A 26799-nucleotide genomic window follows, 5' to 3' on the forward strand; every position below is an offset into this window, starting at 1 on the left:
GAAATGCGCTGATACTGCGATATGAATGTAAAACATACGTTATGTTCATATTATTGTATGATGCTTTGAAACCTAAGTTTTACCTAAATGTAAATTTGATTAAATTGAGCTATTCAACATTTTGATTACTTGAATTCTGCCATATAGCCAATAACTGCTCGACTAGGCAGAAAACCATGTTAAATGGCTTTAAAATAGCTCACATTTAAATTTCTAAATGCTCCAGCATGTCAGTGAATAACTTTTATATTAAGTGTGAGAGACGATGAGACGATTATTTACATGTGGAAAAATATCCAGTTGTCAAAGTGTTTGCAAATGGCTGGTTGGAGATATAAATTTGTTTTACAAGGGTAACTCTGTACTAGAGCTACAGTGCAGATGACTTATAATATAATAGAGGCATTCTTAAAAACAATACAAAACTAAACAAAATGCCTACTACATTCAAACAAATTACAAGCAGATTCATAAAAGTTAAAATTCACACAAAAACAATTTAGAACAATTAAAACTCATCGAAATATAAAACTTTAAAATATAAAAAAATATGAAATTCTTCATAAAAATAAAATTTTGCATAAATTTTGGTAAATTTTCAAACAATTAAAATGATGTTTCTGGTGTTCTCTTCATCACTGCCCTCTTGTAACTGTACTTTCTCTTGTTGCCTTATGCTGTTATTGGAGCATCTAGGTGCTAGGTCAAACCCATTTAGTTTGAAAATGTATAGCAAAGTAATGTTTTTTTACACTAATACATTCAAAACTTTAGATTAATATCTTAAATTTCGTAGTAGTTTATTTGCTCTTTAATGTTTATATACTTTCACTTTACCTTGGAAAATACATAAACATAAGATTGAATTTAAAAACTTCAGAAAATATCCATTGAAAGTACTCCTAAAATTAGATTAAAAAATACTAATTATTATTAATGAAAATATAGGAAATACTGATTTATAATTATATATCAATTTGATTTTATTAATTAAAAACAATAATAATAATTAATGTTACTATTATGCATGTATTTAGTATAGTTTTAAATAATTAAATTAAATTTTTTTACTTGGTATAATATTTAAAAATGATTAATAATAAAACATTCATTGTTACTATTATAATTTAAAATACAGAATAAAAAATTCCATAGAATAAATTTTAAACAAATCACAGTTGATATAACAATATATTTAATTGTTAATGTTATAACATTTGGATTATTATAATAAAATAATTATTTAATGATAAGGCAAAATGATATTTAAAAGAAACAAAGAGGAATCTAAATTATTAAATAATTACAGATTCTGATTTGTTATGGTGCTCTTTTAACCATCATCACTGTTGTCTTAAAAGATCAAAATAGCGATCCCAGTTGATGCCATTGTAATCAACTGTACCTGGTGTAAGGTAAAGCCTGTTCAGGTTTGAATTATGACAACTCTCTTATGGGGCTCTTTTAACCATCATCACTGTCTTCTTGAGACTGTTGTAATTATTATGGAAATTCCACCAGCTGGTGCCTGTCAAACCCTCTGTACCTGGTGTAAGGTAAAGGCCATTCAGGTTTGAATGATGACAGCTATTGTACCACCAAGCACCTTTGTTATACTCAGCACAGTTAGTACCGATCCCGCTACAACTTCTCTTATCATTGTCTCTATCATACGTTGAAAATTGTTGACCATTGTGGCGTGATGTCAAAGAATCACCTAAACAAACAAAATTTTAAATTCATTTTTAAATATTTGTTTTTCTTTCTGTTACAAATAAAATAAAAGATATTTGATATAAAAGGGAAAATAAAACACAAATTTATAAATAGTATTAATTTGTTTTTAATTTTTTGTTATTAACTATTCTTATATATCATATATTCTTTATTTTATTTTTGTTTTGTCAGAGTTACTATACTTTAAAAGCAATGCATTTTAATAATGAAGAAAGCCAAAGTTATATGATAAGTAAAAAGTGCGATTAATAAAGTACTACTCCTCCCTTATTCGTTGTAGTATTGAGCTGGGATTTGGCATGAATATACAAAGCCATAGAGCCGGATTTTAAATATCACTGGCTCCTTGTTTAGGGACCACTGACTAATCCTATTGAATTAGAACAGGTAATGAATGCGTTCAACGTTGCAACATTTAGTAAGGAATTTAATCGTTATTTTTATCCATATGTTTTTTTTAAATAATAAAAAATATAATATAATGTACCACACAGTGATATATTTTCGACTAGTTAGCCGTTATTGAAGAGATAATAGTGAGTTTTGACAAAAAGTCTTGCCGCGTTGATCGGTGGGCTAGGCAAGGCCGAGCTAATCGTAGTCGCTACTTTATTTTGATTTTCTTAAAATGAAGATTTCCTGAGCTATAAATAGTGACTCGTATGTTTTCATTAATGTGTTATTTTTTTTTTTTACTATTTATACAAATTTATATATTATTTTTATCAATTATTGCAAAATCTTACTTTTCAGCCTTTTGGCTGCCGTTGTATTATTGATTTCTTTTTTATGAATAAATATACATGAAGTGATTTAATAAACCAATTTTAATAAACAACGCCACATTTTAAAGCATACACATACACATACTGTTGCATTGACTGCCTCATAAATGCCTTCTACATTAATCATACACATACTGTTGCATTGACTGCCTCATAAATGCCTACTACATTAATCATACACATACTGTTGCATTGACTGCCTCATAAATTCCTACTAGATTAATCATACATATACTGTTGCATTGACTGCCTCATAAATGCCTACTACATTAATCATACACATACTGTTGCATTGACTGCCTCATAAATGCCTACTACATTAATCATACATATACTGTTGCATTAACTGCCTCATAAATGCCTACTACATTAATCATACACATACTGTTGCATTGACTGCCTCATAAATGCCTACTACATTAATCATACACATACTGTTGCATTGACTGCCTCATAAATGCCTACTACATTAATCATACATATACTGTTGCATTGACTGCCTCATAAATGCCTACTACATTAATCATACACATACTGTTGCATTGACTGCTTCATAAATGCCTACTACATTAATCATACACATACTGTTGCATTGACTGCCTCATAAATGCCTACTACATTAATCATACACATACTGTTGCATTGACTGCCTCATAAATGCCTACTACATTAATCATACATATACTGTTGCATTAACTGCCTCATAAATGCCTACTACATTAATCATACACATACTGTTGCATTGACTGCCTCATAAATGCCTACTACATTAATCATACACATACTGTTGCATTGACTGCCTCATAAATGCCTACTACATTAATCATACACATACTGTTGCATTGACTGCCTCATAAATGCCTACTACATTAATCATACACATACTGTTGCATTGACTGCCTCATAAATGCCTACTACATTAATCATACACATACTGTTGCATTGACTGCCTCATAAATGCCTACTACATTAATCATACACATACTGTTGCATTGACTGCCTCATAATTGCCTACTACATTAATCATACACATACTGTTGCATTGACTGCCTCATAAATGCCTACTACATTAATCATACACATACTGTTGCATTGACTGTCTCATAAATGCATACTACATTAATCATACACATACTGTTGCATTGACTGCCTCATAAATGCCTACTACATTAATCATACACATACTGTTGCATTGACTGCCTCATAATTGCCTACTACATTAATCATACACATACTGTTGCATTGACTGCCTCATAAATGCCTACTACATTAATCATACACATACTGTTGCATTGATTGCCTCATAATTGCCTACTACATTAATCATACACATACTGTTTCATTGACTGCCTCATGATTGCCTACTACATTAATCATACACATACTGTTGCATTGACTGCCTCATAATTGCCTACTACATTAATCATACACATGCTGTTGCATTGACTGCCTCATAATTGCCTACTACATTAATCATACACATACTGTTGCATTGACTGCCTCATAATTGCCTACTACATTAATCATACACATACTGTTGCATTAACTGCCTCATAAATGCCTACTACATTAATCATACACATACTGTTGCATTGACTGCCTCATAAATGCCTACTACATTAATCATACACATACTGTTGCATTGACTGCCTCATAAATGCCTACTACATTAATCATACATATACTGTTGCATTGACTGCCTCATAAATGCCTACTACATTAATCATACACATACTGTTGCATTGACTGCTTCATAAATGCCTACTACATTAATCATACACATACTGTTGCATTGACTGCCTCATAAATGCCTACTACATTAATCATACACATACTGTTGCATTGACTGCCTCATAAATGCCTACTACATTAATCATACATATACTGTTGCATTAACTGCCTCATAAATGCCTACTACATTAATCATACACATACTGTTGCATTGACTGCCTCATAAATGCCTACTACATTAATCATACACATACTGTTGCATTGACTGCCTCATAAATGCCTACTACATTAATCATACACATACTGTTGCATTGACTGCCTCATAAATGCCTACTACATTAATCATACACATACTGTTGCATTGACTGCCTCATAAATGCCTACTACATTAATCATACACATACTGTTGCATTGACTGCCTCATAAATGCCTACTACATTAATCATACACATACTGTTGCATTGACTGCCTCATAATTGCCTACTACATTAATCATACACATACTGTTGCATTGACTGCCTCATAAATGCCTACTACATTAATCATACACATACTGTTGCATTGACTGTCTCATAAATGCATACTACATTAATCATACACATACTGTTGCATTGACTGCCTCATAAATGCCTACTACATTAATCATACACATACTGTTGCATTGACTGCCTCATAATTGCCTACTACATTAATCATACACATACTGTTGCATTGACTGCCTCATAAATGCCTACTACATTAATCATACACATACTGTTGCATTGATTGCCTCATAATTGCCTACTACATTAATCATACACATACTGTTTCATTGACTGCCTCATGATTGCCTACTACATTAATCATACACATACTGTTGCATTGACTGCCTCATAATTGCCTACTACATTAATCATACACATGCTGTTGCATTGACTGCCTCATAATTGCCTACTACATTAATCATACACATACTGTTGCATTGACTGCCTCATAATTGCCTACTACATTAATCATACACATACTGTTTCATTGACTGCCTCATAAATGCCTACTACATTAATCATACACATACTGTTGCATTGACTGCCTCATAAATGCCTACTACATTAATCATACACATACTGTTTCATTGACTGCCTCATAAATGCCTACTACATTAATCATACACATACTGTTGCATTGACTGCCTCATAAATGTCTACTACATTAATCATACACATACTGTTGCATTGACTGCCTCATAAATGCCTACTACATTAATCATACACATACTGTTGCATTGACTGCCTCATAAATGCCTACTACATTAATCATACACATACTGTTGCATTGACTGCCTCATAAATGCCTATTACATTAATCATACACATAATGTGGCATTGACTGCCTCATAATTGCCTACTACATTAATCATACACATACTGTTGCATTGACTGCCTCATAATTGCCTACAACATTAATCATACACATACTGTTGCATTGACTGCCTCATAAATGCCTACTACATTAATCATACACATACTGTTGCATTGACTGCCTCATAAATGTCTACTACATTAAAACAAACTAAAATCAGTAAATTCAGTGACTGCAGTAAATGCAGTATAATAATTTTAACATGATCTATTGATAAGATAAGTTGTTGTACTGTGAGTGCATTTGCACATTTAAATATAGTTAGATTCGTTTCAGGCCTGTAAGAAGGAATTGCGAATTGGGAGGGCCATACCAAAAATGTACTTAGACAGTTTACAGAGTACTTTGCATTCAAGGTGATCACCTTTGGGCTTTACATTATATTTGAGATGCGACATCAATTGATAATCAAAAAGTATCAAATGATTATTATTTGTTGTTTAAACTTTTAAATATTGTGGTCTAATTATGACATAACTAGTGAAATTATGGGGCTATTTCACAAAGGCGTAGAATTATTTTTTCATGAGGTTCACGTCAATATCATTATTAGAATTGTTTTGTTCTATTTTTCAGATGTTTTTAGAAGCTTTTCTTTTAATGTTTGTCTAATTTCTTTAAGCTAAATTTGATGGAAAGACAGCCTCAAATTATGTTAGAACGCTGATGTGTCTTGTGACTTTAGCCCTGACTTTAGATCCTGACGCCACCGCTGCTTAGGTACAGTACATGTCTCATGTTCTTTCCCAGCAGTCAATTTCCTTATCATTTAGCTGTGTTTAAGCAGTCGTAATTCTAACATTATTTTTATTATCCTTAAAATGTGATAAATGCAAAAGAAACCCTATATGTGTCCATAGATTATTTTCACTGCAAAGTACTAAGGGTGTATAAGGCCTTAAAAAAGGTTAATTCTTTGTATACTTAATGTGTTTTTAAATGTAAATATAGATTGAATATACTAACCTGCAGTTCCATTGCATCCACTGATTTTCAAAGTATAGTTAGAGTCCTCAGTACCAACACGAAAGTGAGAATATTTTGCGATCTTCATTTCATCCAAGTGGTCAGTCATCTCTATTAGAAGCTCAAAACTGCCATCAAATGTTATACGGTTGATCTGTTCATTACCAAGCCAGAACTCCGAGTTCACATTTCCAAAACCATCCTTGTATTCTGCCCAACTACGGTAGAAATCGACCAATCCATCATCTCTTCTTTGTAATACCTGGTAATGACCATAGATAGTACTTAATGAATAAGATAGTATTGTACTTCACTTAATAAGATGTAGAGGTATAAACGGCAGGTTAGTGATCTGGTCGGTTGTAGGTTCGAGTCCAACCCAAGAATTACTTGTCGAAGTATTCTCAATGTAAAAGTAAAGTACAAATTATGTCATAGTAGGGCAAAACATCTGACCAATTACTTAACACCCTGACGCAAGGCTCCACAGTAGTTAAAAACAATTTTTAAATTAAAAAATAAAAGATATGATCATGATGCATGACAAATTTGTAATTATGCATGTGTTTGTGCACAATGCATGTTTCTAAGGTCACTTTGAAATGCAGGACCATCGCGCACAATGCGAGAAGGTTGTTTACGATGGAATAAATGAATAAAGATAAAACAATAATGACAAAACGTGAAATGATGAAAATACGAAAAAAGTATCTTATTGTAAGAACTTGACCAATAATAAGATGATTAATTTAGTGTATTGTAATTTAAAATTTGATGTACATATTTTTTTTACAGTTAGGTGTTAGCTCGTAGTGTTTAACTGCGAATAGTAAGCTGCATCCTAGCTGTATTACATTACTGTACCCTCTCTAATATCTAAATTATTGTTTTTATACTTACCGTCCAACTGCCATCATCCTTCATGTCACAGTAGACAGTAATCTCTCGTCCTCCATCTCCTGGCTGTATCACATATTGACCACTCACAGCAGAAGGATCATTTCGTAAAATGTCACCACAGTCCCTCATAAAACACTCTAACATTACAATTTGTAAAGATTTCGATCCAAGTCGGCCCTAAACTGTCTCGGCCAAAGTCAAGTCGGCCCCAAGTCAAGTCGGCCCCAAGTCAACTCGCCCCAGGTCAACTCGGCCTCAAGTCAACTCGGCCTCAAGTCAACTCGGCCTCAAGTCAACTCGGCCTCACATCAACTCGGCCAAAAAATAATCGGTCAACTCGGCCCCGTTAAAGTATGGAACGCAAAAAGTGCAAAGGAAGGGGATTGATATTTCTTCACATTTTCGTGCGTCAAAATTCAATAAACATGTCCGATATGCGAGGACATTTATTAGGTGTAATAAGATTGCTTGCATTGAGGTATAAAATAATGGTAACTCCATGGTTGAATCACGCGTAGATATTTTCAGTGTATGCATTTGATTAGGCGACAACATCTGAAACCAATTCGTAGCCTCCCTCTGCGCCTTTGGCAGCTATTTCAATATCTAAAACTGCTACGTGTTTTCGCTGACCGGGGGATTCCCCTTTTTTAAAAATGCAAATCATGAAAAAAAATAATATGTACGATCATTTTTTCTATGGCCAAATGGTGGAACGTAGGCCTACGTCTTCGATTTACTAAAATGCGGTACCTGCTCGTGTTTTTGTAACACGCGGGTACTTCTATTCATATCGGCAATGAGATCATTTTTTTATATGAGTATTTTTTTTATTTCTTCATTTTTTTTAAAGCGTGGATAGTAATTAATAATCATAATAATATTAAGCACTTTTTGCGTTCCATACTTTATTGTGACCGAGTTGACCGATTAGTTTTTGGCCGAGTTGACGTGAGGCCGAGTTGACTTGAGGCCGAGTTGACTTGAGGCCGAGTTGCCTTGAGGCCGACTTGACGTGGGGCCGACTTGACTTTGGCCGAGACAGTTTGGGGCCGATTTGACCTGCACCCTTTGTAAATGATAAAAAAATATTATAAAGTATGAAAACATTCGGTTAATAGAAGACCTGCTTTATTATATAGATTGTAACGATAAAAACAAAAGTATGAAAACAATAGGAAGTTACAACATTGCATCCCACAACCTTACTATTTTGATTTTAAAATGTGGGAGGTCTAAAATTGGGTGAAGCTTTGAAAAATTGGCTTTTATTTTATTATTATTATTTATTAAAATAAAATACAAGATTGTGACATTCTCTTTTGAGATATTGTCAGTCATTCCTGCACTCTCCTACACCTGGCATCACTGTACACAAACAAAGTGTGAAGACGCGATCATGGTAAGACGTGATCTATACAGCTCAACAAAAACAGCTTTTTAAACGCATTGTAATTCCTCCTTTTTCGCTGTATTTTACTTTGAAATCATCTTTTATACATCTCTGTTTTGACTGTGTGTTGAATATTAAGACTTGTTTTGCGAAGAAACTCTAATCTCTGTTTAAATGTGCATTACCCACGGGCATCAAAGCACAAATAGAGCCAACGTTAGGCTACATAATTTGCATAACATAATTTGCATATACAGCTACAGCAATGGCCGGGTCTAGCATTTTTTAGATTCTCACGCAGCAGAACTACAACGAACAGGAATACATTAAGAAGTTTGTGAGTAACCTGCTTGACATATACCAGTATGACAAAACAGAAATACTGGAGTTTATTTTTCTTGTCCAAGTAGTGGCAGAATTCCAGACCACCTGATTCGACTACGAGAGACAGTACAATGAGATCTTCTGCTATGTTTTCCTGAATATGAAGGAAGGAGCTTTACATAAGAAGGAAGTTAGCCCTTCTCGCAGAGGACATACCATCGGTTATTCAATTATCAACAAGATTCCCGACTCCCGACTTAATAACGTTTTTAAACCCAGCGCATGTATGTTGAACGACTCGGCTGCAAACTAATGTACAATTGGCAAACAACAATACCGAGGACTTAATCGAGGGTTTGCGCTATGTTAAAGAACCAAGTTTAACTCTTAACCAGAGCGATCTTAGAATAAAGACCAATGAGTGTCTACCCTCATTAGTTGCTATCGACAATATTCAATCCATTTTTCAAGCTGATACGTCTAATAACTTCATCAGCCCAAAAAGTCCATCAGTCATTATGGATTTAACAACTGAAACTTCCATTATGTCTACACCCGCAGAACTTTCTCCTAAATTGTTGTCTGGTGAGTTTGGCAACCAGGCAACAGACGATTTGATATCCCAAGCAATACCTGTGGCCGTATTCACCAATCTCACGTAGGCTAAGGGAAATACTTACCCTTAACATTTTAGAATTCCCTTAACAAAGGGAAACACTTAAGGGGTATTCACAAATGAGTTAAGGGATTCACTTACCTAAGGAAAACACTTAATTTAAGGGTAAAACTTAAGGGTAAAAATAATCATAAATATTCATGAGTTGTCCCATTGTCCAATCACAGAGGATTTAATTGGACTCGCAATAGGTCTAGCCTAGATGCTACTAACAAACCAACATTCTGTGCAGGCTTAAACCTGTCTGTATTGAGGAATATGCATCCTAGGCTGGTTACTTGGAAGACCAACAGGGGGCCTAGCATCTCTACCTAGCCTACTAGACTGGTTGATGATTTATATTACAACGAAATGAGAAGCCATCTTCCACGAAAATAATGGCAGTCAAAATAAAAACAAATAAATGAATATAGGCCTAGACTAATTTGTATGGTATTAGGATCAGCAAAAAAGGTGTAGATGCTACTCAAATCAAACCAAACATGAATCCCTAGGCTAGGCTGGTTACTGGGCACACCAACAGGGGGCCTAGCATCTCTACCTTTGACTGGGGCTGTCTACAAGTAGGCATAGTACTCGCACATACAGAATCGTCAGCACAACCAAGGTACTGAATAGTTAAGGGAACTTTTAAGGGACCTCAAGTGTGGTCTGCGATTGTCTGCTAGCAAAACGGTGATTTGTCCACAAATTACAACCATTCTTGGGTGGACCTGGTCCCTAGGTTCTATTCGCGGAAATACTCATCGTATTTCAACGTTAAAGGCATGCACTCCACCACCGACGGTAAGAGGTTTACGCTCCTTTATCGGGGCATATAAGGTGTTAGCACGCGTTTTACCTCAGTGCGCATCTCTCATCACTCCACTGGAAGAAGCCATAGCCGGCTTACAGTCCAAAGAAACAATACATTGGTACGATGCCTTACATGAAGCATTTAAAGTAGCACAGAACGCACTTGACTCAAACAAGGTAATAGTTTTACCTCATCCCGATGACCAACTGTGGATCGTTACGGATGGTGCTGTTAAAAGTCATGGTCTAGGCGCAACCTTATACGTTACTCGTGAATCCAAACCACAGTTAGCCGGCTATTTTAGTGCCAAACTCCGTGCGCGTCAGGTCACATGGCTACCCTGCGAGATCGAAGCTTTGGCTATCGCGCGGCAGCCGTTAAACATTTTAGTCCTTTTATTATCCAGTCTCGACATAACACATGTGTCCTAACTGACAGTAAGCCATGCGTCCAAGCGCTTGAAAAGCTATGCAGGGGAGAATTCTCAGTCAGTCCCCGTGTGTCCACCTTCCTGTCCACCGCTAGCAGGTACCAGATTTCTATTCGGCACCTGGCAGGCTCAGCCAACGTCCCATCCGACTTTGCTAGTCGCAATGCTCCACCATGCTCAGTTGACAACTGTCAGGTTTGCTCATTTGTCAACGGCGCGATAGAGTCAACGGTAGGCTACTACGTTCATCGATACGTGATTTCATTACTGGAGACGCCAAACTCCCGTTCACCAGTCGGCCAGCTTGGCTAGCCATCCAATCCGAGTATCCAGACCTTCGGCGTGTAAAAGCTCATCTTATTCAAGAAACGCGTCCATCTAAAAAGTTAACCAATGTCAGGGACATTAAACGGTACCTTAACTGTTGTTCCATTGGAAGAGATGGTCTCCTTGTAGTCAACCGCACTGAACCACTCTCACTTAAGCATGAATGTATCATTGTCCCTCGCCCCGTATTAAACGGACTGCTGACATCACTTCCGGCTAGATCACCCAACTAGTCACCAACTTAAGTTATCCGTTCGCCGCCACTTCTTTGCGCTTGACTTGGACAAAACCATCGAACAGGTGTCAGAATCGTGTCATCACTGTGCCTCGATCCGTACTGTACCCACCACTGCAATTGAGCAGTCCACTGATGATCCTCCGTCGAAGCTCGGAGTCACCTTTGCCGCCGATGTCCTAAAACGCGAGCGTCAACTTATTCTTGTTGTCAGAGAGACGGTGACGTCTTACACCCTTTCGTGTTTAATCAGCGATGAGAAGCACGATACTCTCCGTGATACCTTGATTCGCTTATGCATTGGCATGTGCCCCGTGGAGGGCCCCCCAGCAACCATCCGCACAGACCCTGCCCCGGGCGCGATTTTTTTTTTCGTACATAAGTTGGGGACCCCCTCATGAAACGTCACAAAATACACATGAATAATTCATCAGTTAAATTTTCTTGTTCCGTGTGCACCCAAGCGTATAGCAACAAGAAGCGATTACACGTCAAGAGCGGTACGATTCTAGGCCTAATCTCCGCTGTGGTTGTTGCCGCGTGGGATTTCATAAAAGAATAAGGACGTTTTGTGTGGATTGTCGAAATAATCAGCCTTTAGTTTATGGTGTTTTTAATATCATTTAGTACTAAAGAATTACGTGTTAAAATTATAGTTTCTATTAATACTATTAGGCCTAATTATTAGTCTCTAAACCCATGTCTATTCTAGTAGTAGCTATGTGGGTGTGTGTGACGTGTGTGTGTTATGTATGACACAGTCCGAGTAATAAGTCAGCAAAATTAAACAATAAACATTACACAAAAATACATTTTTTATTCTCGTGGGTCTAATCTTCCCATCTCATGTGTTCATATACGGGCATTTTTAAAGTTCCTTTGAGTACATGCATATTGTTTGATAATAAAATAGCAGAATTAAAAAAATACAGTACACAAATTATATACACATTCTTTATTCTTGTGGCTCTCAGCTTTCTTTGGGCTATGTCCAATGAATTACTACTTAGTTTAATCATGGAGGTATAAAAATATACCTCCATGGTTTAATGTCTTGCCTAGCTGTCGATTAGCCTCGACTCGACACATTTTGTGTGAAGAAGAGTGCGCGAAGGCAATCACGTGAATTGACTTATAATCCTAGGCCTACTGTAGAAAGTATCGTATCGCAGTTGTGTAATCACTTCTTGTTGCTATACGCTTGGGTGCACACGGAACAACAAATTTAACTGATGAATTATTCATGTTTATTTTGTGACGTTTCATGAGGGGGTCCCCAACTTATGTACGAAAAAAAAAATCGCGCCCCGGGCTTCATGGCACTCGTCCACGATCCCGTCTTACTGAAACATAGGATTTCGATCGAAATTGGCAGAGTTAAGAACATCAACAAAAACCCGGTTGGAGAGAAAGCTGTACGCGAATTGTCAGAAGAGTTACTTCGGCAAGAGCCTGGTGGTGGTCCCATCTCACCGACGGTGCTTGCTGTCGCCACATCTCGTCTTAACTCCCGTATCCGAACACGAGGATTGTCGTCTCGCAAAATGTGGACACAGCGAGATCAGTTCACTCATGACCAAATCCCTATTTCTGACCGCAAGTTGATTATCAGCCAACAGCACCTCAGAGCCTCTAATCACGCGCACAGCGAAAAGTCTAAGGCACCCGTCGCGTGTTCAGCACCTGACGTTTCTATTACGGTTGGTGATTTAGTCTACCTGTGGACAGATCGTCGCAAGACCTGTGCACGAGATCGCTATCTCGTTGTTTCTGTAGATGGAAAGTGGTGCAACGTCCGAAAGTTTACGCACTCACAATTGAGAAGCGCTACTTATCGTGTAAAGAAATCAGAGTGTTTTACTTTACCGACTGACGTTCATCATTCTCCCACACCAACCTCACAACGCCACTGCGACACCTCTGATGAAGAACCTGATTTCACAGTTGATCCGTCTCCATTTCCTCCACCCGAGGTACCGTCAACTCTTTCTGCCTCTCCTGATGAGGTGAACGACAAGTCATCATCCATACAGACCCCGGAAGAATCACCAATGGAAGTTCCAGTACAGTTGTCTCATCGCACATCCACACGTTCACGCAGATTTCCTAGACATCTCGCTGACTACGTTCTTGATTTATAATATTTCATTCGTATTATATAGTTAAGTTTCGACCATTCAATTTAGATTTTGAGTGCTTTTGCTTGCTTTGCTTTGTTTTTGACTTTTGTGTTTTATGAGAAGAGAAAAAAAATGATTACGCCAGTCTAGCGCCCCCTATCTGGGTTGACTCATATATCATGGCCGCTGGTTGTTATGTTATTGTTGTGATATTTGGTTTTGACGAATAAAGATCTTATTCTACTTGAGTCTTACGTGTCCGGTCGTCTTTATTGTGGTGTGCCTTTTGCCTTACTGGCGCTTAATATTTTCTTGATTTAAGGGAAATTCTTAGGATTTAAGGGAAATATCTCACTTAATGTGATTTTGGTGAATACGGCCACAGGCTCTGAACTTCCCAAATTTTCAACTCCAAATAAACCAAATGAGGAAGTTAAAACACCACGCTTATAGACCTACGAAAAGCCTCCATCGCTTTTTCATACGTTTAGTGGAGGACTTCATCAATCTACTTCGAATGCAGCGTTAAGAAAACATATACATGATATCGGTATCCGCAGCGTCACTGATATAATTTCGCTGAAAAATCGCAATCATCCTTGCCTCATTCTGTGTTGTGTTGGACAATGAATCTGATACTCTGATCATCTCATCACCTGAATCGTGGCCAGACAGAGTTCGCGTGAGGGACTTTACACATAGAAAGCCGAGGAATAACTTACATTGCTTCAAACATCATCCTACCTGATGAGGTTGTGAAAAAGTTAAACACAATATTTAAAAAATTTATTTGGAATTAGATCGGAGCGAATATGAATTAGGTGGATTAAAAGTGTTCCACCTTGGCAACTATTTAGAATTTATTAGTTTATCATGGATAATAAAATTGAGTTGTGTCTGTTGTGTCATCTGCAAAACAATTAATTTTTAGCTCGTTCCTGTCGTGTAAATTTTGAGGTAGTTTAATACACTTAATTTAGTCAGACTGTCTAATTTTGCAAGCAAGTGGTTCTACACCTAGTACAAAAAGAAAGCAGAGATTGGACAGCCTTGTCTTACTCCTCTTTCGACATTAAAGAATTTAGACACATGTCCGTTATTGATTAAAATGAATTATTTTTCCAAAGTTTAGTCTTTTGAGAACATCTATTAATATCGCCTATTAATCGAGTCAAATGCCTTTTTAAAATCAACGCATAGCATTCTCGAGTTTCTTGAGATATCTTCAATTAGTCTTATATTTTAGTGTATATTTCTTCCTTTAACAAAACCGCTTTGATAATAACTAATAATAGAATAACTTCTCGTTGCTAAGCATTTGGTTAGAATTTTATAGTCTATCTTTAAATGACTGCTAATAGGACGCCAATTATCTCGTGAGTGGCGGGGTAAATCTTTCCCTTTGTGTATAGCATTTAAGAGATTGAGATTTTGTTAATTCACCAAATTTGTATGATCATTAAATGCATTCACTACTTGTTATCCTAACCCAGAATCTTTTATAAATTCAGATGAGAGCCCATCATACCCAGGGCTTTTATTATTTTCAATCATTTTTAGTGCATTTAAACATTCCTCATAGCTATACCTATATCTAGTTTCGGAAAAGTAATTCCATCTAGAAATGATTCTATATTTTCTGTAAGACTGTCGTTTTCAGATCTATATAGTTCATCAGAAAAGAAACTGACCTGCATGTTTAAAATGTCAGAGTTGTTTGTGATTTCTCTGTTGAATTTGTTTGAGTTTTTTTATACCTCTTATTTTTTCTAGATTAAAAAATATTTTGATGACCTTTCACCTTCTTCGCACCACTTTTCACGAGATCTTATTTGAATGCCTCTAACTACGTGCTCGTAAAGCGTTTCATATTCCAATTTTACCTTGTTATATTGACGTCAAAGGGACAATAAGTTTTGTATTTTTATTTTAACCGATTTTTGTTTGATTTACGCGAATCCGTGAATGTTTATACCAAATTCATTTTTAATTTCAATTTTTTTTTAAGAGAGAGAAGAGAGAGAGAGAGAGAGAGAGTGAAAGTGATAAGGTTACACTTCAGAGTCAATGGTTTTGGCTAACTCAATTTTTGCTTATATGTATAATAATGTTTTTTTTCTTTTATATAACTTTAATTTTGCATGCCACTATTATAACCATTTTTATATTTTAAATAGATTAAAAAAAAAAAAAAGGAAACAGAGGGATGTAATGTAATGATATACATTTATAATTGAGAAATCAACCTTTGTATCAGAATTCAAATAAGTTCACAAACTTGGCCCAGAAAGTCCAGAGGAGAGTTTGTCCAGATGTTTTAAAAGTCCATTTAGCTCATAATTAAATCCCAAAAGTAAACAGTTTATTTGACTTCTCTAACCGTTCCCATTGTAAAACAATTAGATACTGACAGTTTTAAGCAAAGATTCGACAGGGCCAATTTATCATTGTAACCTCCCCAGATAAGATCAATCACTCCCACCTAAACACCCTGGATCAACTTAGAATATACCCCCAAGAGCCCAGACACACCTTACAGCCACTTCACGGAGCACACACCTCACAGCAACTTCCTCAGAAGCAGACCTACACACCTCACATCTCACCAACAGCATCACCTAATCCTCTCTTCCTTATCCTTATACTTATAGTTGTATATTATATTGTATCAAGTATTATTGAATAAACAATATATGTGTTACTGCAGTCAAGCGAGTAAGAGTCTTCATTACAAGTCAGAAACCTCATAACTCTATATTACACTACGTGAACATTTTCATTAAACCAAAGTTTGTTGCACAACTACATATGTACATGCATCTTCTGTCCAAGTTACAACATTACTGCTATCGCCGTTTTTTAGATCTGCGACCAACAAAAAATGAGCAGAAAAAATGAAATTTTTGACAATAATAATAGGCTATCACTCTACAGAGAGCGATAGCGTAATAAATACAAATACTACTTATAGTCCATGGGCTGGAGGGGGTTACCGTGCACTCCCCCCCCCCACAGTTAAACTTCTTTGGTATCATTTTCTTCCCACGGACATATAGAGTGAAAAAATCGATGTTAACAAGAAAAATATAGGGATGCATTGTATGTACTTGCGCCATTTGTAATGATCCTCAGTGTTTTATCTTCAAATATGTTTTGGGGTAGGGGGTAACAATTATCCCAATAACCCACGAATCCAACACCTAATTAGTATTATCTTGGTACCATTGTGTAGCATACATCTTTTAAAATCTTATAAAATTTAAATAAAATTAATCGGACTATTAGTAGGGTCAGTAGAGGTCAAAAGGTCATTGACCTTTTACAAAAATGCACATTTTTGCAAAAATATAGATAAATTTCAACATAGTATCTATAATTTTCAATATGTTTTATCTTAATTGTGTTTTATTTGTGCTTACTGACATATTGAATAAGAAAATATATGTTAACAAGATTAAAATTGCAGTTCATTATACACAAAGTATCATTTTTTAGTCTTAAAAATTGTAATAAAAATACATTTTTTGGGGTAGGGTGTAACATTAATAGCAATAACTCAGGAATCAAACATCTAATTAGTATGATCTTGGTGTCGTTGTGTAGCATTCGTGTTTTTTAACCATATAGAATTTTAATAAAATTAATTGAGCCACGTTTAAGGTCAGTAGAGGTCAAAAGGTCACTGACCTTTTGCAAAATTGCAAATATTTGCCATAATGAGATACATTTCAATATCAAATCTCCAATTTGTTCAATACTTTTCATTTTAATTGTGTTTTACTTGTGTTTACTGACATTGAATAACAAAATGTGTGTTAACATGATAAAAATTGCAGTGCATTAATACCATTGTCATGTAATTTTATTATTCTTCAAAGTTGCAATAAAAAGACATTTTTCGGGTAGGGGGTAGCATTAATACCAATAATCCAAGAATCAAACATCCATTGACCTTAATAATCGTTCGATTAATTTCATTTAAATTCAACATGATTACAAAAAAATACACTGTATGCTACACATTGATACCAAGATCGTACTAATTAGATGTTTGATTCTTGGGTTATTGGTATTAATGCTACCCCCTACCCCAAAAATGTCTTTTTATTGTAATTTTGTTATTCTTCAAAATTACATGACAATTGGTATTAATGCAGTGCAATTTTTTTCATGTTAACACACATTTTGTTATTCAATGTCAGTAAACACAAGTAAAACACAATTAAAATGAAAAGTATTGAAAAAATTGAAGATTTGATATTGAAATGTATCTCATTATGGCAAATATTTGCAATTTTGCAAAAGGTCAGTGACCTTTTTGACCTCTACTCACCTTAAACATGGTTCGATTAATTTTATTAAAATTCTATATGATTAAAAAACACGAATGCTACACAACGACACCAAGATCATACTAATTAGATGTTTGATTCTTGGGTTATTGCTATTAATGTTACACCCTACCCCAAAAAAATGTATTTTTATTGCAATTTTTAAGAATAAAAAATGATAATTTGTGTATAATGAACTGCAATTTTAATCTTGTTAACATATATTTTCTTATTCAATATGTCAGTAAGCACAAGTAAAACACAATTAAGATAAAACATATTGACAATTATAGATACTATGTTGAAATTTATCTGTATTTTGGCAAAAATGTGCATTTTTGTAAAAGGTCAATGACCTTTTGACCTCTACTGACCCTACTAATAGTCCGATTAATTTTATTTAAATTTTATAAGATTTTAAAAGACATATGCTACACAATGGTACCAAGATAATACTAATTAGGTGTTGGATTCTTGGGTTATTGGGATAATTGTTACCCCCTACCCCAAAAATGTCTTTTTGTTGTAATTTTGAAGAATAACAAAATTACATGACAATTGGTATTAATTTTTTTCATGTTAACACATATTTTGTTATTCAATATGTCACTAAACACAAGTAAAACACAATTAAAATAAAAAATATTGAAAATTGGAGATTTGATATTGAAATGTATGTCATTATGGCAAATATTTGCAATTTTGCAAAAGGTCAGTGACCTTTTGACCTCTACTGACCTTAAAATTGGTTCGATTAATTTTATTCCAATTTTATATGATTAAAAAACATGAATGCTACACAACGACACCAAGATCATACTAATTAGATGTTTGATTCTTGGGTTATTGCTATTATTGTTACCCCCTACCCCAAAAAATGTATTTTTATTGCAATTTTTAACAATAAAAAATAACAATTTGTATATAATGAACTGCAATTTTTATCTTGTTAACATATATTTTCTTATTCAATATGTCAGTAAGCACAAGTAAAACACAATTAAGATAAAAAATATTGAAAATTGTAGATACGATATTGAAATTTATCTATATTTTGGGAAAAATTTGCATTTTGCAAAAGGTCAATGACCTTTTGACCTCTACTGATCTTAATAATCTTCCGATTAATTTTATTTAAATTTTAAAAGATTTTAAAAGATGTATGCTACACAATGTTACTAAGATAATACTAATTAGATGTTGGATTCTTGGGTTATTAGGATAAATGTTACCCCCTACCTCAAAAAATATTTGAAGATAAAACACTGATGATCATTACAAATGACGCAAGTACATACAATGCATCCCTATATTTTTCTTGTTAACATCGATTTTTTCACTCTATATGTCCGTGGGAAGAAAATGATACCAAAGAAGCTTAACTGTGGTGGGGGGGGGGGGGGGTGCACGGTAACCCCCCTCCAGCCCATGGACTATTACTTCTTGATCGGCATACATCAGTATCTGCTATTGTTTGACTGGCAGCCAACACAACCAACATACAGCCAATTACTATCTTTGAATTCATTTTGTATCAAACTTAACTTTCTAATAGAAATATTTTTTATCCTGCTATGTCTCCTTTATATATGCTCCAAGCTCAATAATAAATCCGATTAAACATTGTATTTTACCAAGGGAGAGGTGTACAATTAATCCTGCCTTAAAGGAGATTAAACATTCAACCTTTGAAAGCAATTATTCCTGTTTTATAATTCTTGGGAGTGGTCTGGATTTCCCATATTTCCCTAAGTAGATTAAACATCACATTTGGAAGCAATTATTCCTCTTTTATAATTCTTGGGAGTGGTCTGGATTTCCCATATTTCCCTAAGTAGATTAAACATCACATTTGGAAGCAATTATTCCTGTTTTATAATTCTTGAATTAATAATTCTTTAAATACTTCAGGTCTCATTTCTCATTATCTTTTGGATAATGTATTTGGCTATTTCATCAATTATCTTCCTATCCTTTTTTTTACCATTTCTTAATTATCATTTTTTACCCATAAAAAAAAGTGAATTGTGTTCCTGATGATGGTAAACATCACTTTTTGTTAAATTAATGATAACATTATGATACTTTCTTAAGCTCTGTCTACCATCAAACTGTATGTGATGTGCCCATATGTAAATCATTACAATTTTGGGCATATCACTACCATATTTGGGCAGATCACACTTTTTTTTTGTCAAACTAGTTTGATAGTGTATTGTCTCCCAAAATCACGACAAATAAAGATTTATAAAAACAAACTTTGAATATGCCATTTTGCAGTTTGAATGACGTTGTCCACTTCCACAGGGACAGAAAAATAATTATTTTTGCTTTCAATTACAGTTTTTCATGTAAATTTATTTTTTTTTAAATACGGTAAACAAACATTCTACAAAAGTTTGTCCACTTATTTTTAAAAGGACATCCATGACTTAAATAGTCTTCTCGTGGAAGACAGCTAGCCATCACAAATGGAATCCATTGAAAGATACGATCTTGGTAGAGCAAATACAATAGCCGGTGTAATTGCACATTGAGCCACTTAAAAAAATAGAAAGAACCCGGTCAAAGATCCCTCAAACCACACCTGAATAAAAGTTGAAGAAAGATTCCTCATTGTATTTACTATACAGTAACCACTGCGCAGATAGTAATGTTACATACCGCAATGAATCATAATTTTTTTACTATGATGACATCTTTAAATAATATATATATATAACGTATATTTTAGCTCTACTTTACCGTATTGAGCACTTTCTAGACGGTTACATTGAACCGAACATTTATATATATATATATATATATATATATATAAACACAGTAGGCAAAGAACATTAATTCTGAACCGCCCGGTGATATACTGAAATTTAATTAATTAATTTGAAACGATAAAGATGAGGAAATCTGTGAGAATGAGAAAAAGTCGCCCCAACCGAGACTCGAACTCGGACCGCCTGCTTGATATGCTGTTGCCCTAACCATTAGACCACTGGGGCTTTCATGGTATTGTTCAAACTCGATTGTATAGCGACTCTTTAACACTCTCGGCGTGGTACGGCGGAACAGCACTAGTCCTCAGTTGTACACACGCGCAACAGAGATCAAATTGATACGCCCTCATCTTACAGTATTTTTATTCACGAGGCGGGATCTCCGAAGAGATATATATATATATATATATATATCTTTAATATATGAACATTTTAAAGAAGGTTAATGTTAATTTTGTTATTTCGGTCTTGATTGTCGAAATTAATGTTTTAAAATTTAATATGCAATTAATTAATGATTTAATCAACATTTTTTTTCTTAATTTCATAATAAATCACAGATATGATATATACAGTTTATGAAAATGCAAAATAGGAGTTCTCGAACATTCGGACGACCTATGTTAATTTTAAAATTTAGCATCTTTTCACCATTTTCTTAACTTACACTTGCGTAGCCTGCCACTTTTGACGTGCTTGTATAACGTGGTTTTAAGTTGAAAATAAAATATGATGAAATTATTAAAGAAAGGTTGTAAAACAGAAATCGGGCAAAAAGAGTGCGTATTAACGCTTAACGCGCAGTGCGCGTGCAAAAATCTGAGCACTCATAGCAATTCTTTAACCGCTTAAAATTGCCTGAAACTTATTGTAATTACATCAAAAATAAATGTTAAGCACGCATACGCATGCGTTATATGCGCTACAATTGTCTCAATACACTTAATAACGTTGTAGAGCGTTTAGCTGGCTTTAACCATGTGGTTTTCTACCTCGAGCATAACCTTATTGGCTATATGGCAGTATCTATATATAAATTTACGTAAGGGCAAAATTCGGTAAATCGCGCCTTACTTTTAGAATTTTTACTCGATGGTATGTAAAGTTGGTTCGTACTTTCGGTACTGATTTTAACCACCTGATGTAACCCTGTTTACTAATTAAATTAAGTTAGATAATTAGTTATTGACGATTAAAACGAATTTAGGTTCAACGATTTGCCCCAGTTAGGGGAGTTTTCTGATCATGGTATACACTGTCTAATGGATGTCCATCTTGAAAAATACCCGCCACAAAAATGCGAGGAGGCTTCGCATTTTCCTATCTCCTCCTACGATAATTGTTTTTAATAGCTGAAAACCGGTTGAACAGCTCGAGTACAGTATCATAATGTTGAAGACAGGCCCATTTTCTTAAAAAAAATACTATTTTGATAGATTTAATATACGTTTATACAAATGTATTGATTTGCGATGAATGGAACATTCCAATCTCTGTGTCGTTCCACAAGTGTCTATTCCCTCAGGCGTCGTAAAGGAAAGTACTGTATACTCATAACAGAAATTCGATCCATTTTTTTTTTCAAACTGTGCTGCAGAGGTTGGATATAATTTTTTTAAACGGATAATGAGCTAGCGTTTTCAGTCGCCGTAATTTAATATTTATTACCGTTTAAATCGAATTTATGATTTGCCCCGAATAGAGGTGCTTTTCACAAATTGTTTAACATTATATATAAAAATACGTCGTAGTGTATCGTTACATGTACTGTACTATTTCAATCGACTACGACGGTGATAGTTTCAACAAAGTATTACATCGCAATGTTTTACTGTGTTTAGTGGTATATTATTTGTAAAACATGTTAATTAATATTTCGTTACAAAATAAAGAATATATTTAAAAATTGTTCCTCTTTGCACCCATCCTCTTCCCCATCTCTCATCCATAATGTTACATACAAAAACACAAATTAAGTTTGTTTAAATTTGACTTAAACAATTGGTCTCATTTTGTGACAACTTTCTCTTTCGGAAGTAATTCCCAGTGTGCTAATTTTAGTTGAGTATTTATTTATTTATTTATTTTCAATCTTTCTACATAGCAAAAAAACAAACATATAAGTATAACAGGGGAGTAGCGGAAAAGCAAAAGTATAAAACTGTCATCTTGTGATGTGCTTGACCAGCCCCTGTCAACTTGAACGATACAATAAAACCGACATTTAACAAATTTAGAAAAATACATAGAAAAATAAGGTATAATAAAATGTTAAAGATGTATTGTCCCCCAAAAAATAAAAAATAAAGATGAAAAAAATCAAATTTTGAATAGACCGTTTTGTAGTTAACATAAAGTTATTCACTTCCACCGAAAAAAAATCCGAAAAAAATATTGATTTCGCTTATAAAAAAATCAAAATAAGTTTACCATTTTTTCGAACTCATCGGCTCAGAAATTAGGCCGGTAGAGCTAACTCATACATATGCATGATATGTTAATGAGCATCCACACAGCAGAGATCTGATCTAACAATGGATGATGCACGTTGTATGTACAACACCACCACCACCAGAGATCGACGCGACTGTAGGTGTCCCTGGCCTGATCGTATAAATATGTAAAGCTGAGCTGTTAATTTGTCGGTAAGTAGGCATAGACGGTTATTTTAAATATAATAATATATATAACGCAATAATAACAGGAAGGTAAATTAATTAACTTAGCCTGGGATATTTTCAGTTCAGGGCTAGGCCTAGAATAATTAATACATGCTGCTGCATATTAGTTATTACTAGGCTAGTAGCAAGCAGACTGTGACAATCGGGTCCCTGCAGAAGATGCCCAGCTAGGCTAGGCCCTATACATTGTACTCTGGCCTAGGCTATATGCCATCAATCTTAGCTACATTCCGAAAATACAGCCAGTTTGCTGTACCATATATATTACAGTTGAAGCTTGTTTAACTAATTTTTATGATAAAAATAAAACAAACATTTTTCAGGGAAAATGGTTGCAATACAAGCTTGAAATTCCAAAAGCACTGTAGGCTACAAGTAGACAGAGGGGAAAAGCCAGCTTAGCCATTTTACAACACAAACAAATGTTCTCTGTACTGTAGTAAGTCAAATATTTATTTTCTCTTTTTATAAGTTATAACATTATAAGTAATGTGTTTTAATTACCATAGAAAGGTAGTATACTTATTTGACTATGTCAAAGTAAGCAATTTCACTAGCCCAATTTTGCACTAAATATGCATGATCTATTTTTTCCAGATTTTCATACTTTGCTTTTACTTTTTTAAAGACGTTGAGCTGATGAAGACTGGAACAGAGGTCACCCAAAGACAACAATGATGGACTCGGTATTGGAATATGATTGGATATTGCAGGAAAAATATTTCTGACTCTCCTGCTGCATTCGGCCAATATGTTCTTGTCCAGCTTGTAAAATATTGTATAATTTTTTTTGTATTATATGTACAGTATATTATTTTGTAAACATAACATTCAATAAATAAAAACTACTACAACAGTACACAGGATAAATTCTTCAAATTTACTTACACTTCATAATTTTACTGTAACTATTACAGTGCAAAAGGAGTTAATAAAATATATATATACAGTATATCTTATTGAATTCCTGTATTGTTTTTTGTGTCAATTTGTCTACTAATTATCAATGTGTTGATTGTGGCAGTAATTACGACAGCTATAGTCTTCTAAGATCGCTCACATCCATTACAAAGTGTCATTTTAATAGTAAGAAACGTTTCAATAAATTGTGAATGTTGCCACTGTACGATACATTTTATGTTTCTCACTACTTGCTCTTATTGTTCAATCGATCAACCTAAAAAAAAAAAGAAATTTGTGCCAAAATATCTGCATAAAATTGAACCTATTGCATTTGATACAGAAAATATTTTTAAAATATTGCATCAGTAAAACATCCAAAACAATATTTAGATTTTCTTTTTTTTTATTTTCACTGCCGAATAGATTTAAAAATTAAACCAATTCATCATGATTAAAACAAAAATACATCCCTTCTGGTGGTGGTCTACTGTAGCCCTAGCTAGCAGTGTACTGCCTAGGCCTACTACACTCTACTTCTAGAGACAGAAGTAGGCAGCAGTTAGGCTACTCGAGACTGTCAGTGCTAGTAGTAGTAGTAGTACAGTAGCAGCAAATTCGAGCCTAGGCCTAGCTAGGCCTCTCCTGTTAGCGAAACAAAAACTCACCTAAATGAATAAGATTCAACATCAAAGTTACCAACTGTAATTCTAACTTAGCATTCTGCTAGCTATAGTTTTCGTGTTTTCTTCAAGATTCGTTTCGCATCACTACTCGACTCTCTCGCACGCATGCATTGCTATCGTTGTTGGCTGCTGTTGATTTGGAAAGCATCATCATCCACACGATGTATCCATACAATATGAATATTTATGAGCTAACTCAGGTCAAGGGTTAAATTAAACCGGAACACATTTGTCTTCCAGACAAATAGCTTCCGGTTGGTTAATTTTTGCATTAAATTGGGATTTTCCCGTGTAAAAAATTATTTTTTTCAATCCAAATTGAGGTCAAAGTGAATAACTTTTATGTGCAATTAAAATGGCCTATTCAACAAAAATATTGAAAAAAAAAATTTTTTTTCAGGGGGACAATACATCTTTAACAAAAGTGTTATAAAAATGCAATTGCTATATGAACAATCTGATTGTGTAAAAGTTAAAAATTCTGATTGTATAAAAGTTAAAAATTCTGATTGAATAAAAGTTAAAAATTATGAATGTATAAAAGTTAAAAATTCTGATTGTATAAAAGTTAAATTCTGATTGTATAAAAGTTAAAAAGTTAAAAATTCAAAGTAGGTACAATCATGTTAATAAAAATATGAAAAGTTAAAAATCTATAAAATGTACATAAATCACAGTGTCTATTTAATCGTTCCTGTAAACGACATATATTATTGTCCTGCATTATTGTACATTTGAAATCGCCAGTTTTTTAACGCTGAAATTACTGTGTATTCGAGAACCATCTGTGGGCACGACCTAGATGGTACGCGAGCGAAGCGAGCGTACCATGTAGGTCGTGTAATTAAAAAAAAAAGTAATTAAAATGTTGAATAGCATTTAATCCGATTTACATTTAGGTAAAACTTAGGGTTCAAAGCATCATACAATAAGAAGATTCCAATAGGTAAATTTATTGGCCCTTGGGGAATTAACCTAAAACCTATATATAGATAAGTATTGCAATACTTTGACATTACTGTAAATACGTATTAACATTTGTGGTCGCCATTGAATTTACTGTGAGTGTGGGTACTGTTAGATGTATAACACAATCATGTACAAATAAACGTATTACTGTGAGTGTAGGCCCTACTGTTAATATATAGAACGTAGAATATACAAATAAACTGTAGTACTGACAGTTGCTTCTCAACCTTTGTATTAATTAATAATTACAAAGAATATAAACGTTGTAGTGGTACGTGTTTCGTTAAATGTACTATGCTATTTCAATCGACTATGACAGTGACAGTTTTAACAAAGTATTAAGTTGCAAATGTGTTACTGTATCAAGTGGTATATTATTTATAGGCCTGTGAGTAGGCCCTACTGTTATATAAAACGTACAATATACAAATAAACTGTACTACTGACAGTTGCTTCTCAACGTTTGTATTAATTAATAATTACAAAGAATATAAACGTTGTAGTGGTACGTGTATCGTTACATGTACATGCTATTTCAATGGACTATAACAGTGACAGTTTTAATAAAGTATTAAATCGCAAATGTGTTACTGTATCAAGTGGTATATTATTTATAGGCCTATCAAAGTGAAAAACATAT

At 34.3% G+C, this 26799-nt stretch overlaps 1 protein-coding gene and 1 long non-coding RNA gene across 2 annotated transcripts; both read right to left on the reverse strand.

Moving 5' to 3' along the window:
- Positions 1-1451: 1451 nt before the first annotated feature.
- LOC140041373 (fibrinogen-like protein A) lies at positions 1452-7661 on the reverse strand. The gene is made up of 3 exons (XM_072087632.1): positions 7518-7661; positions 6618-6879; positions 1452-1717 (listed from the first exon to the last, which is right to left on the reverse strand). Exons 1-3 carry the CDS (start codon positions 7659-7661, stop codon positions 1452-1454), a joined length of 672 nt encoding a protein of 223 aa, XP_071943733.1.
- Positions 7662-24039: 16378 nt separating this feature from the next.
- On the reverse strand, positions 24040-25663 carry LOC140046403 (uncharacterized). The gene is made up of 2 exons (XR_011844776.1): positions 25173-25663; positions 24040-24781 (listed from the first exon to the last, which is right to left on the reverse strand). It is a non-coding gene; the product is annotated as an uncharacterized lncRNA (long non-coding RNA).
- Between the last annotated feature and the right edge of the window lie 1136 nt (positions 25664-26799).

The sequence above is a fragment of the Antedon mediterranea genome, chromosome 1 (assembly GCF_964355755.1).
Source record: "Antedon mediterranea chromosome 1, ecAntMedi1.1, whole genome shotgun sequence".
NCBI classification, from domain to species: domain Eukaryota; kingdom Metazoa; phylum Echinodermata; class Crinoidea; order Comatulida; family Antedonidae; genus Antedon; species Antedon mediterranea.